The following is a 15,026-nucleotide window of genomic DNA, read 5'->3' on the forward strand; positions in this document are numbered from 1 at the left end:
CTCATTCTCTTCATTCATCAACCCCTCAAAGTACTGTTTCCATCTGCTCAACACACTCTCCTTGTTTGTGAGTATGTGTATGTGTGTGTGTGTATATATATATATATATATATATATATATATATATATATATATATGTGTGTGTGTGTGTGTGTGTGTATATATATGTGTGTGTATATTTTATATATATATATATATATATATATATATATATATATATATATACACACACACACACACACACACACATATATATATATATATATATATATATATATATATACACGTATATAATATCAAAACACAACAAAGTAATTGCCCTTAATGTCAACCATAAACAACTGGAAAAAAATAATATTGAACAGCACATGTTGCGATAAGTAATCTTGGAAAATGCAACTAACATTAAGTGCCCCTGCACCCCATGTAGGGGGCTGTGCCCTCCTACACCCCCTGCTAGAAAAGTAGCAAGGGTAGGATGAAGGGGGAAGCCACCATTGGAGCAAAGTGTTAGGGGGAGTGATGGCGAATTCCTCCATTAGTGCAATTGTTTTTGTCTGCACCAAAATGCTGGTACAGAAATGTTTTTCTGTGCTTCACGGGGTGGGGGGGGGGGGTCAAGCTGTAGGAAGCAGCTTTCTACAGTAGAAGTTGAAGTCTTTTTTCCTTTTTTTTTTTTTTTGCTATTTACTTGAAGAGCTGAGAGGGCATGGATTTGGCTGCAATAGGAAGTCTATTGATATACAGGGCCAACAGGCTTTCTACAGCCAAAACCAATGTCCTTTTTTTCTTGCTCTTCATTTGAACAGAAGAGCTAGAGCGTTGTATCAGGGACCAGTACTGGGTACTAGTTAAGTTAGCTATAACTCTGTCCCCTTGCTACTCCAGTATTCCAACTTCCAAGACTGTACAATACCAGGAAAAAGTCATATTCCCCAACCCAGCAGCCTCGCACATCTGCTGATAAGCTATTTTGCCAACCAAGTTGTGTCAACATATGTGATTCCTCCCGTATAACATGTATGTCAATTTACACTTCTACTTGAGCAATAGGATACTATTTCTTTTTTTTTTTTTCCAAAAACATTTTTATTTTGTTTTCATTATAAACATATTCAAATGTACACAATAACAAAACTATTTACAATATTTACATTCATCCATGCTAAACAATCATTTTATCAATGAGAAGTTATCAGTACTTGTTCAAAAGGTTTTCCAATTTTTGCCATGCTATTTTTTTATGCATAATGTTACGAGTTCTATAACAAATGGTTTGCAGTTCTTTTTTGCAAACAACATTTGCTAAATTAATAAATTCTTTAAACATCAAATCTTGTTTAAATTTCCAGTTCAAAATAATAACTTCTCTGGCAATTGCAAGAATTGACCAGAGTAAGTGAATCTGAGATTTAAGTATGACATTAGGTATAGGAACACTGAACAGGATCAGTGAATTAGAAATATGACAGTTATCAGACCATAAAGCCTTTACAAAATATTTGAAGTCTTTCCAGTATTGAACATTTCTACATTCAATGAACATGTGAACCCAGTTGGCCTCTAGTAATTCATCACATTTCCAACATTTACTTTCACTGTTTTTGAGTATAAGATTTATTTTATATGGAGTACAGAAACTCCTATTCATAAATTTCCATGTATACAATCTCCAATATAATGAAGAAGAGGTACCAGACATAGATTTCAATAACAGTTTTTTGGATTCATCAGATATTTGTTCTCCATTAACCTTTACATACTAATTCCAAAAATTTGAGTCAGACTTTAGAGTGTCTTCTTTTAGCATCTTATAGATAGGTGGGATACTTAATTTTTGATCATCTGACTTTTCAAGACACCTAATAAAAAGCTGGATCAAATTAGGTATAGATTCAGTCTCTAGGTTGATTCATACTCTCATTTTTTTTTCTATAAACTGCCGTAATGAGTGTATAAACAACCAACTGTATTGACTATTATCAAAACTACATAGAAGAGAGTTTAGTGGTTTAATACTCTTATTTTCAATAAACTGAAGCCAGAATATCAAGTTATTTTCTTTTAATTTTTGCATCACATTGATGTTGAAAGAATCTAGGCAATCAGGGGAGTATGCTATAGGGAATATAAGAAATAGGAATTGTTTAATGTTGTAATTACAATAAATTATATTTTTAAAGTTATTCAATATTTGATTAATGCCATAAGAAAAATTATCAAACTTCTTATTAAATAAACAAAATTCACTTAAAAGCCAATGAACTCTAGTTATTCCATATTGTTCCTTAAATTGATTTTCTATAGATCTGACATCAGTTATATGAATCTCATGTATTATTTTCCAGCCATATATATAGGTAGGTGAGATCCAATGTAATACTACCTTAATTATAACTGATTTGGAATAAAGAGCTAAGCTAGGGAATGCTATCCCATTACTGTTCCAAGCTCTATTGTGCCATTTATATGCAATCCTAGGTATTACGGGGAACCATAAAAATTTAAATAGCATGGAATCTGATGTTTTAAATAAGTTTTTGGGAGGGGTTAGTACCAATGACTGTATATAAAACAAAATTTTAGGTAAAATTATAGTGAGAGCCTATCCTCCATTATGAAGAATATTTCATTCCATCTTTTGATTAGTTCTCTAATGGTGGTTATTAAATCATTGTAGTTTAGTTTAACAGACTCATTCCATGTACTCTTTATACTGACACCCAAATATTCTAATACATTGTTCTCCCAATTAAACAGGCTATTTTCTCTTAGGTTTTTGTTGATCTTTTTGTTAATTAGTAATGTTTTGGATTTATTATGATTAAATATAAGCCCTGAAATTCTTTCAATCTTGCTTAAGGTATTTATAATATTATGCAAAGAACCATCAATATCACCCAACGTTAACAACATATCATCAGCAAATAATTGTATCTTAGGACAATAGTCCTTATTAACTTGAAAGCCTTTTATATTTTCCTTGTTTCTGATATATGTAAGCAAAAGGTTCTACTGCAAGAGCAAACAATAACGGTGGCAAAGGACAACCTTGTCTAGTTCCCTTAAGGATTTCTAGTGGTGAGGATAGACACAGTCTAATTTTCACATAAGCTTGTGCCGCACTATAAATTTTCATTAATAAGTTGACAAAATCTGAGGAGAATTCAAAACCAATCAGAATTCTTTGTAGATAAGACCAACTAACAGAATCAAAAGGCTTTTCTATGTCTTGGCTGATAATAGTTAGTTTTTTGTATGTGCATGCTATGTCTAGTAATGACAGTAATTTAATAATGTTATCTTGTACTTTTCTATGAAGAATGAACTTTGTCTGATCATTATGTATTAGATTAGGTAATATTTTCTTTATCCTATTAGCTAATATTGTCATGAAAATTTAATAATCAATGTTTAGTAAAGAAATTGGCCAATATGATTCACAAGAGTTGGAGTCCTTACCTTGTTTTAAAAGGGGAGAGATAACTGAATACTTCTTCGATGGGGTGTTATGCATTTTTGATTAACCATAGTGAAGGCACTCATCATTTTCTTTATTATATAGTCAGGAAAAATCCAGTCCTGGAGCTTTATTATCTTTTAAATTTTTTATTTGCTCTTTAACTTCTGTTAGTGTTATTTATGGGGGGTGGGGGCATAGCCCTCCCACATAATTTTAATGTATTGACTATTATAAGAAGGTGTGTCCATTAGAAATGCATTCATATATATATCTTTAGTAAAAGCAATTGGCATAATGTGGGGGGCTGTGATCCCCACACCCCCCTTATTTAATATTCTTTCAGTCAAGTGAGCCTTCAGTGAAGTGCAATGCCTGGTATCATTTTCGACTAAGTGTAATTCGACCAATATATATATATAGAGAGAGAGAGAGAGAGAGAGAGAGAGAGAGTCAGTGATGGGGTGCAGCTATGAATTGTGGAGATGTATATGACAAATAGTATGAATTCTACAATGTACCCCCCCAAACCCAACATGTTCGGTTAGCAAGGTTTTGTTCCTACAAATGACACACAGTATGTGGCTTTTTGTTTGTGTGTACCACATTACAAGGATGATGTTTCAAGTCATACAAAACAAAAATATTGCATAGGTAAAAACGCACTAATTTTTATTATGAGACTCTGGATCCTTATGTGGTCCTGATACTTATAATGGAATTCAGCAATATGCTGAAAACTGTATGCTATAGTACATCACTATTATTGAATGGCATTTGAACTATAACCCAATCAAAGTCACAACTTACTTTAAAATCTCAAGTGAAGTTTTCAAGTAGTCTTAGCACCACAATAAAAATAACAGTGGTCTTCAGGGTCTCAGTTTTGTATGGAAATATTTTCTGATGGTTTAAGCATATGACTTTTCACGGTGATTTCACCTTTTTTATTTTAAGCTGTTAAAATTATATGAACAGCAAGATGTGCTCTCAAAATATGAAGAAGAGTGTTGCTACCCTGTTTCTAATACACCCAGGTCATTATTGTAGATGCTTAATTTTTCACCGTTCTGAACTGCAGACTCTTTTACACTAGATCAGTTATGCCAAACATTTGTATGCACCATTGCTTCACTTTAAAGTGAAGTCTGGTTCATTAAGCTCTTCCTTTTAGCAAGGTGAGTTTTATTTTATTTATTTATTATTTTTAACTTGCTACAAGGCTGTACAACCTCAGATTAAGCTGTATTTTTTAAGAGGAAGTGAGAGGTGAAGACTTCTTTGTACATGGGAAGGGTGTGGGTATCTACCCCCCCAGATTCATTTTTGAACCCATTTAGTGGAATGGTCTTAGTGGATTAGGTTTTACATTAAAATGAAACAACAACATAAACCACGTGATAATCATGTAAGCAATAAATTTCTCTAAAGAAGTTCAAGCCAGGACTGGAGACAATCAAGTGTGATAAATTCATTACTAGTGGAGGTTGACGTCATGATGGCTGCATAAAATAATCATTCTATGAAGACTTGCATTATTCACAGAAATTTTTTTCTATAGCCATTTACCTCCATTGTCTATCAATGATAAATGCTTTCCAATATATCTTGAGCCCTTTTATTTCCTTCTATACTTCCACTAAAGGCTGTCTGATTAAAAACCTGTCTTTGCATTGTACATTTTCTATTTACTCTAAGTGTATGTAGCACTGATCTATTTCATTTTATCAAAGAACCAAATTGCTGAAACCCATGTGGTTGACAATTTAATTTGTTGATAAAACTACATAAAGCCAAATAACCACTACAAGCAACACAAACCATGTTTTTGTAAGGGGGGCAAGCCCCCTGCACCCTCCACTCCCCTGCTAATTATTTATATCAAATCTGAGATTGCACTACAGTAGGGGCAAAGGACAAATTCCCTGATCTGCACTGTACCAGTCTCAGTCAGACTGGTTTAAAGAGCTACATAGTTGGCTATATAATCTCGACCATAAGGGTTTTGACAATCTGGTTCTTTGATGAAATACAATATACCCACATAACACATTCACACCACCACATCAAAGTATGGTGACTCACCTTTGTCTTGAGAAGGTTCTTGGAGGAACCTCTAAAGATCCTTTTGTCAGGCTTTGTACCACATACGACCTGGCCACAGAGCACATGCTGGTTAATCACCAAATAAACCACATGAACTGTCACAATGAAGACGCTGTGTACTAATTTGTCATTTGCTCCTATTGTCAGGGATTCTCAGTACAGAAGGAAGCCTCTTGGAAATTTCATTCTCAGTGGTGTAGCAATGGGTTACAATTATAATGCTCAAACGAACCATGCACTATGACCAAGATTTGGATTTTTATGTATTAATTTCTATCCCTACTCCTCTGCTATGAACATTCGGTGTTTCATGTTTGGTCCATTAGCCATTCTTACATTAATTCTCCTTATTATCAATAGGCAACAGATGGAGGCTAGAGCAAGGGACTAGGCCATCATCTTTCTGAGGACTGGAGATTTTCTCCTAACATTTTGCTCCCACTTCTAGCTGCCGAGTGCACTGCTGAAATAGAGTCCATAATGCTGTATCTCTTTGACATACGTGTACTTGCGCACACACGCACACACACACACACACACACACACACACACACACACACACACACACACACACACACACACACACACACACACACACACACACACACACACACACACACACACACACGCGAGCACACACACACATGCACATCAACCAGTCTCCATCTACCACTCACAGCAATATTTTGCCCAGGAGGCAGTAATGCTGTAGTGGAACAGAAAAATCTCCCTGCTCCAGAACAAGTTATCTGACCTTGGCCATTCACTCTCATTTTCCTGGCTGACTCTGGAACAGGTGAATTGAAATTCTGCTTTACAGTACTGCACAAAGTGGAACTTGGCACCAGTATGACACCATTACAGCTGCACTTCATAATGCAGGTTATATGCATCAAAAAATTATCTACGTTATTCATATACTGGAAACTTTAGTTGCTGTCGCCTGAAAGGAATGCAAAGCTTACCACATGCTGTTAATCTTCACAGGCAATGGTTTGCTCTCAGCCTATCTGCTTCATATAAAGCATCGACTCCTTTTGTCTACAGTCCTTGACACAGACACTAACAAATTCTAGTATTCTTAACCTCGTCACTGGATTTATCAATGAAAACTCCACGCTCCTACCTGTTCTGGCTTAATACCAGGTGGTACCCAGGCATATTCTTCAGAAGCACAGCCAGAATCATCATCTGATATGGAGTGCCGCTGAAAATCGGATACCAATTTGCACATCATTTTTTCCAAATCACCAGGCATGGCATTTACTGCGTGCTCTTCCCTTGGGCACTTACAGTGCAAGCAGATCTTCCTGCAAAACAAGAATGGCACACATTAATTTATTTGTGTTTGCCTCAGTAAAAATAGCTCCACCTCTCAATTCAACAATAATATCATCATAAATAACTTCTTGTACCTGGTCATTCTCAGAGCAATCTAGGGCATACATGCATTTGATAACACTGAAATATTTGACTACAGTTTTCTAATGTCACTCATGTTGCTGTACAGAATTCCTCATCCCAGTGGAAACAGATCTAGTTCAGCACTTCTCACATTCATAAAGACTTCAGAGGAGGCACAAGTATTTTAAAGCTTTGATAAAGACACTAAAATTATCAAACGTTTAAGACTTTAACACGAAAAAAAGTTTAAAGACTTTACCAAGCACATTTACTATACACTCATAGGTAGGTACTAGGCTATCTGCCCGAGGGCATTTATAAGCCTAGCCAGTGTGTGTCCGCTTTCGCCACCCCATTGATTAATTAACTGAGTCTCTGTCAAGAAGAGCCAATGAAGTGATCCCAGGGGTGTATTTTCTGTTACCCATCCACTCATCAAGGTTTCTCTTGAAGAGTGTTAGTGAGGGGCTCTGCCTGATGTAATTTGGAATTTTGCTCCAAAGCATGGGGAGTCTCTGTGACAGGAATCTATCCCTCCAGCATGTTCTATTTATTGTTGTGGCGAGGTTTAGCTCACTAGAGTGAGTGGCTCTGAGTGACTTGTATTTCTTTAGGTGGAGCATGCCCATCAATTCTGACTTGGACATGGCTTTGCAAGTCAGGCAGAAATCACCTCTGAGTAAGCGATATGCCACTGAGTACAGCTGGAGTTTTTCCAGTCAGGCTGCATAGGACATATGTATGAAACCAGTAATTCTCTTGGTGAGGTACTTTTGTGGTCTTTCCAGCTGTTGGAAGTGTCTTGTGAGGTACATCCCAAATGGGGCATTGTACTCTATGATGGGTCTGATGAGTGACGAGTAGAGGGGCACTATAATCTCTTTATTTCTAGATCCAAACCCTTTAGTAATTAGATGGACTACATAGAAGGATTTCCTAACTACTCTGGCAATATGATTGCCAAAGGAGAGATTACTATCTACCTGGGTCCCCAGATCACTTATTACCTCTTCTGTATTAAGGGTGCTGCTACCTATGTGGTAATTCATGGGTGTTTTGTTTTTACCAAATGGTATGACTATGCATTTTTTGGCATTTAGCTTGAGACCATGACTTTGACACCAGGCAGGGGTGTAGCTAGGATTTTCAAATTTGTACTCACAGCTCTCAAATTGCTAACCCCCCTCCCCAGCCAAGCTACGGCCATTCTCGTAATTCACAGTTCGCTCTTTTAGTATCGATGAAGAAGCATTCGCTGTAATGCCTCTTCAGTAATATAATATAGATTCACTCAAACTCGGTTCCTTGAATTGAAAATGAACCTGAAAGTCAGTTCTTTGAAAAATGCAGCATGGTAGTTGGGGTAGAGGATTCATGCTTTTGTTTTCTGTAACTAAGGTACAGGTTTTGAGCTTGAGTAAATTACTAACCACCTGCTACCCCTAACTAGGGTGTTTCATTCACACACACACACACACCTCACATACCTCTTAGTGCAAGAAATATGGACAAAGCCTAAAATAAACAGGGACAGATATTAAATAATGCTCTCGTGAACTTAGAAAGTTGCTAGAATAACAGGATTTGTGCTAGTATGAATTTTTCTAAAGGACATGAAGTCTGAAACTCAAATGTGTCATTATTTAGCAACTTCAGCCTTCAATGATTTTCTAGAAAATCACAAAATTTATGAGGAACAGACAAAACATATGGGGCAAAAATCTGGACATTCTGCAAAATTTGGACAGTTGAGAGGTATGCTACCTACCACACACACACACACACACACACACACACACACACACACATACCTCTCAACCTCTTAGAGCAACAAACCCATAAATAAAACTGAGGCAAAGGCCCAAAAATAAAGACATAGGTTTATAGGTGTGTACTAGGCCAATGGCCCTGGAGCATTTACAAGCCTAGCCCATAGAAGTGCCCTGCCATCATGGCGCTGTTAGTTCTTGGTGCCTCCGTCAAGAAGAGCCACTGGAGTGATCCCCGGGGTGAACTTTCTATTTCCTATCCACTCATCAAGATTCTCTTGAAAAAGACCAGTGAAGTGCTCTCTGTTTGACACATGTGGGAAGTCTATTCCAGAGCATGGACAGTCTGTGGGTTATGAACCTGTCCCTCCATCATGTTCTGTTGCCTGTTCATAGGCAAGTACTAGGCTATCTGCCCAAGAGCATTTATAAGCCTAGCCAGAATGTGTTGGCTTTCGCCACTTCCTTAAATTAGTTCCCTGTGCCTCTGTCCAGGAGAGGCATTAGTTACCTGTGCCACTGTCCAGCAGAACCACTGCAGTGATCCCCCGGGTAAATTTTCTGGGGTCTTGTGGTAATGAGATTGAGGTCCCTGGATCATGTGGTGTGGAGGGATTGGGATTTCTTTAGGTGTAAATTTGTAACAGGGCTGGGTCAGACATGGCTTTGTAAGTCAAGCAGAGATCGCCTCTTAATAGACTATATGAGACAGAGAAAAGCTGGAGTTTTTTTTAGTCTGTCCATGTAGGGCATGTGTTTAATGCCTAGGCTCCTCTTTGTGAGGTACTTTTGTGGCCTGTCCAGCTAATTCAGGTGTTTAGTGAGGTACATGCCAAATGGGGCATTATACTCTGACTGGTCTAATGAAGGAAGAGTAGAGAGAGATGATTACCTTTTCCTTCCTGGATGCAAAACCCTTGGTAATAAGATGTGCCACACAGGACTTTCTGACCACAGTGGCAATGTGGTGGTCAAAGGAGAGGTTGCTGTCAACCTGTGTCCCCAGATCTCTTATAATGCCTTCAGTGTTCAGTGAGCTACCATTAATGTCATTCATTCTTAAACCGTGATTAATGCCCAACACTGGAGAGAATCTCCCCCATTACTTTTTATTTCAGAATTAGTTAAGGCAACTGAATGTAGCTTAAAATGGCAATTTGACTCTTGCATCCACCTCATTTTAGTGGTGGACAGCAGTCTCTCCAGTCACACCAGTTAGTACAAAGTAACCACACACCAGGACCAGCCTCTGAATGTACAGAGAGCTAAACTGCAAACCAAACACTCAATATAACAAGCTCAAGGTCTCCAGGACATTGCCAACAGTAACATTTTGCTAAATTTAGGAAACTTCCTATATTGCAGAAAAGTCTTCTACGGACTCCTAGAGAAGACCATCTTCAATTAACTAATTTTAGTATCAGAAGTTGTTTAAACAAGTATTATTTTGAATATAATGAGTCTACACCATTTGTAAGTTCACCAAAGCACTCAGCCTACTTGCTGTTAATTGATGAAAACAGCAAACACTGATAATCTCTCTCAACCGTTCAACTCAAAAATTAGACAAAGCCAGAAATAATGGGGGACAAAGGCCCAAAAATATTGAAACAATTTAAAAAAAACTTCTCATATAATTTAGAAAGTTGTTAGAATAATGGGTTTTGAATTATATATTTTCTGAATAATATGAAGTTTGAAACTCAAACATAGGTTCATAGTTGAGTACTAGGATAATGGCCCTGGAGCCAGTACAAGCCTAGCCCAAGAACATTCCCAGTCATCCTGTTGCCGGACATTAGTTCCTTGTGCCCCTATTGAGCTGCTATCTACCTGTGTCCCTAGATCTCTTATACATGTTCATAGGTGAGTAAAACCACACACACACACACACACACACACACACACACACACACACACACACACACACACACACGTTAGTATTGACATTAGAACTCCTAACTATCTAGTTATTTGTACTACAGTGTTGCGCAGTTATCACACGTGCTACAGAGCTTATTGTCATAGATTAGCACTAGGCTACCTGCCTTTGTGGGTCATTTTAAGCCTAGCCAACTACCCCATGTGAGAATCAAACCCTGTGCCTTGTGTCTGTAAGGTAAACACCTAAACCATTATGCCACTCTCCCACTCCATCTCATTATTTACATTTAGGGACATCAAACTAATAATTTGCCAGACAACCTCAAATATTTTGAAGAACAGACTAAAGACATGAGACAAAAACCTGGACAGTTGAGAGGTATGATTGGGATCCATATACAGATGTGAAATGACAACAGTTTAACAATTTACCTTGTCTTAAAAATTGGTAAGCAAGCTCTGTACACTTCCACAAAGAAAACCAAAATTTACTCAAAGTTAACCTGTAGCCCCAATTTCAGAACCACCCCCCCCCCCTCCAAGGAATACTTGCATGAGAAAGTACAGTTGTGTACACTTACCATAAATGTAGATGTTAAAGTGTATTCACTGTTGCAGTCATTACATTTGGGCTATCTGCCTGCAGCAGCCCCCCAGCCGGCCTGAATACCAGAGTTCCAGACTTCCGAGTTGGACACCATCTCCTCTTCCACGAAGCCAGGTCACCAGGGGTACAAAACATGCAGCTGACGACACCACATCAATCTTTCTTGCCCCAGATGTCAGGTGCCCCCATAATGGAAAGCAATTATGTTAGGTTACACCTCCAACAAAAAGCAAATACATCAGAAAGCTGAAATACACTAAACAAGAAGAAAAGTATAGCCAAGATAAATGAGTGGGCTGGAGGGAGGGTAACCAGGACTGCAACAGTGAATACACTTGAACATCTACATTTATTGTAAGTGCATACATCTGTACTATGTTCTTTGCATTTCACTGTTGCAATCATTACATTCCCAAGCAAAGGTAGGGAGGAGGAAGTTAGAGAGCATTAGGACCAGCTATTAAGCCCGGCAAAATTGCAGTGGCAAAACCAACTCTGGATTTAGAAAAACTAGGCATGTGGTAATGCTTGGTGAAGGTATGAACAGAGCTCCAGGTAGCAGCTTCTAGGATGTCCCTGGTAGGAACACCTCTAAGAAAGGCTGTAGAGGTAGATGCAGCCCTGGTGGAATGTGATCTTGTCCCCTGTGGGGTAGGTTTTCCATGGTGCTTATAGGATAAATGAATGCAATGGGCTATCCACTTAGAAATAGTTTGCTTTGAAATGGCCTTCGCCTCTGCCCCTGCAGCAAAACCAACTAGCAGCTGTTCAGATTTTGAGAGGCTTAGTCTTGTCCAAATAAAATCTATGTAGCCTGCGCATGTCCAAAGAGTGCAGTATTCGTTCTCCTTTGTTTTGTGGATTTGGGAAAAAAAGTAGGCACTAAACACCATCTTGGGCATAAAGGAAGAACTGGTCCTGAGGGACACCCTGTCTGCATGGAAGATGATGAAGGGCTCTACTGCCATGACGGCCTGCAATTCAGACATTCTTCTTGCTGAAGTGATGGCTAGAAGGAAGGTGGTTTTCCAAGAAAGGAATTTCAACTCTGCAGTTGCAGCTGGCTCAAAAGGAGGTAGAGTGAGCTTTTCCAATACAAAGTTAAGGTCCCAGGCTGGAGTAGGGGCTCTCCTGGGTGGTCTTAAATTTTTGGCCCCACTGAGGAATTGCTTTAGCAGGGGGTGAGAGAAGAGGGGTGGTTTAGTATTATAATGAGCTGAAATGGCAGAGGCATGAGTTTTGATTGAAAAGAAGGAAAAGCCCTTGTGGAGCATATCTCTGTTAAGTACTGAATAATATACAGTAAGCTGGGTACCGTTGTACCCATGAGTCTGGTTCCAGGAACAGTATCTTTTCCATTTTTCAGCATAGTATTTTCTCGTACTAGGCCTCCTTGCCTCCAGAATGACATCTAGCACCTGGTTACTGATGGATGTTATTGGAGACCTCAAGGATTTAGCCAGGCTGCAAGGTTCAGGGTTTGAAGCTGAGGGTGCAGAATCTGGCCCTCTTGCTGGGACAGCAGGGAAGGGGTCTGAGGCAGGTGCCATGGTTCCAGCAGTGACATACTGCGCAAGAGGGGGTACCAGTGTTGGCATGGCCAGTCTGGTGCAATCAGTATTGTCCTTGGTTTGTCCTGTTTGATCTTTAGCAGAACATTCGAGAGGAGAGGCAAAGGGGGAAAGGCATGAACTGAGAGGCTTTCCCAGGTGAGGGACAAGGCATCCACTTTCCAAGCTTGACTGTGGGAAGTCCTTGTGCAGAATTTGTCCAATTGGTAATTCTGAGGGAAGGTAAACAGGTCTATCTCTGGATTCCCCCATTTGTTTCTCAAAAGGTTGAATATCTTTGGTTCCAGTTTCCACTCATGTGGGTTCATGAGATTTCTGCTTAGGTCATCTGCCAGTGAATTTAGCTTGCCTGGCAGGAATTGAGCTTGTAGGTGCACTTGGTAGCTCAAGGCTGTGTTCCACAGAGCCATGGCTAGTCTGCAGAGAGGGTATGAATGGGTTTCCCCTGCTTATGTACCACATAACAGTGGTGTTGTCAGTCTTTACCAATAATTGCCCTGGAAGAATGTGGTCCTTGAAGGCTGTCAGGGAATTCTGTACCGCTAACATTTCTTTTTGCTTGATATGCAGGTGCATCTGACTTTGGTTCCATTTGTCCTGAATGCACTGCCCTGACAAGTGAGCCCCCCCACATGCATAGTCTGATGCATATGTTAGGGTTTGGGTGGCAGGGGGTAGAGTGAATGGGAGCCCTTTGTTGTGGTAGCAGGCCTCTGCCCACCAAAGGAACTGTCTTTATGCAAGGAATGATAGGAATCATTGATTCCAGGTCCTGAGAATGTTGACGCCATAGTCTTTTTAGATGCCATTGTAGTTTCCTCATATGCAGTCTTGCATATAGAATAGGAAGAATGCAAGAGGCCATGAACTCCAGAGCTTGCAGTATTTTCCTTGCAAATAGCTGTGTCTTTGTGGCCAGTAGTTTGAAATAGGCTGTCAAACTTGTTTCTCTGGCGTGAGGCAAGTCATCTGGGAAGTTGTGTTCAAGCTTGCTCCCAGGAATACAATCTGTTGGCAGGGTACTAGATGAGATTTCTTTTCGTTTATGGTGTACCCCAGTGAGGTTAGAAGTTTATTTACAAATGCCAGATGTTTTAGTAGCATGTTCTGGCTTTCTGCCTGAATTAGACAATCATCCAGGTATGGGTATATTTGAATATTTCTTTGCCTGCAAAATGCAATGACTGGAGCTAGACACTTTGTGAATACCCAGGGCACACTAGATAAGCCAAAGGGAAGTGCAAAGAACTGATAGTGCATGGAGCCTGCTCTGAAGTGTAGGTACTTGGTGCATGAAGCCTGCTCTGAAGCGTGGGTACTTCCTGCAAGATTCCCTTATTGGAATGTGCAGGTAAGCTTCCTTTAAGTCTAAGGTTGCCAACGAGGCATCTTTGCCTAGCAGCTGTTGAAGTGTTAGCATTTTGAATTTTGGGATTACCAAAAAGGTGTTTAGAGTAGAGAGGTCCAGGATAGGATGCCAGGAGCAGTCTTTTCTGGGTATCAAGAAAAGTCTTAAACCTTGTCCCCTTTCTTCTGCTGGGACAGGTTGAATGGCCCTGATACTTAGAGAACCTGCTGTTGAGCCTCTGCCCACTGATTTGGGGGCAGTTCTGGCCAACCGTTTGTGGGTTGGTAAGGTGTGGAAGTGGAATCTGTATCCTTGGAAAACTATATTTAAAACCCATTTGTCCTTGGTAAGGAGTTCACAGTTTTTTGCATGCAGGGTGATCTTTTCCCGTAAGGGATCAGGCAGTTGAGCAGGGCTTGGAAGGTTTAAGGTGAAGTAATTGTGACATTTTTCCATAGGGGGGTGTCTTACTACTTCCAGCTCCTGCTTAGGCCTGTGAGTACTTTGAGACTGTAGCCTAGGTGGTCTGCTGTTCCTGGGTTTGGACTAAGAAGGCTTGGAAGAGACAGGAAAGGACCAATTCTTAGAACACCAATGCCTGCTAAATCTAGGAGGCTGTACTTGCCGGAAATCTTTAACAGTTTGCATAGCTTTAGCTTTTTCCTCCATCTTTTTAAGGACGTCTGCTTTGTGGCCAAACAGGTGGTCTTGGTTTAAGGGAGCATCCAGCAATTTAGCTTTGACATGATCTGGCAAATTTTGCTCCTTAAGCCAAACATGCTTTTTAAGTACAGACCCAGTGACAGCAGCCCTGCAAGATACTTCTAAAGAGTCAAAACTACACTGCAATGTATGTTTATCAACTTGGAATCCTTTG

The 15,026-nt window shown here is 39.5% G+C and overlaps 1 protein-coding gene across 2 annotated transcripts in view; it reads right to left on the minus strand.

The window, feature by feature from the left end:
- Positions 1 to 15,026, minus strand: part of PRICKLE3 (prickle planar cell polarity protein 3) — a 1,188,758-nt gene that overhangs the window by 269,745 nt on the left and 903,987 nt on the right. For both annotated transcript variants that reach the window (XM_044080198.1, XM_044080197.1), the window contains one exon: positions 6,693 to 6,876. In XM_044080198.1, coding sequence (XP_043936133.1) covers positions 6,693 to 6,876 — 184 coding nt within the window. The remainder of the gene's footprint in view (positions 1 to 6,692; positions 6,877 to 15,026) is intronic.

Source organism: Protopterus annectens, chromosome 8.part0 (genome assembly GCF_019279795.1).
Source record: "Protopterus annectens isolate FY-2018-M chromosome 8.part0, PAN1.0, whole genome shotgun sequence".
NCBI classification, from domain to species: Eukaryota; Metazoa; Chordata; order Ceratodontiformes; family Protopteridae; genus Protopterus; species Protopterus annectens.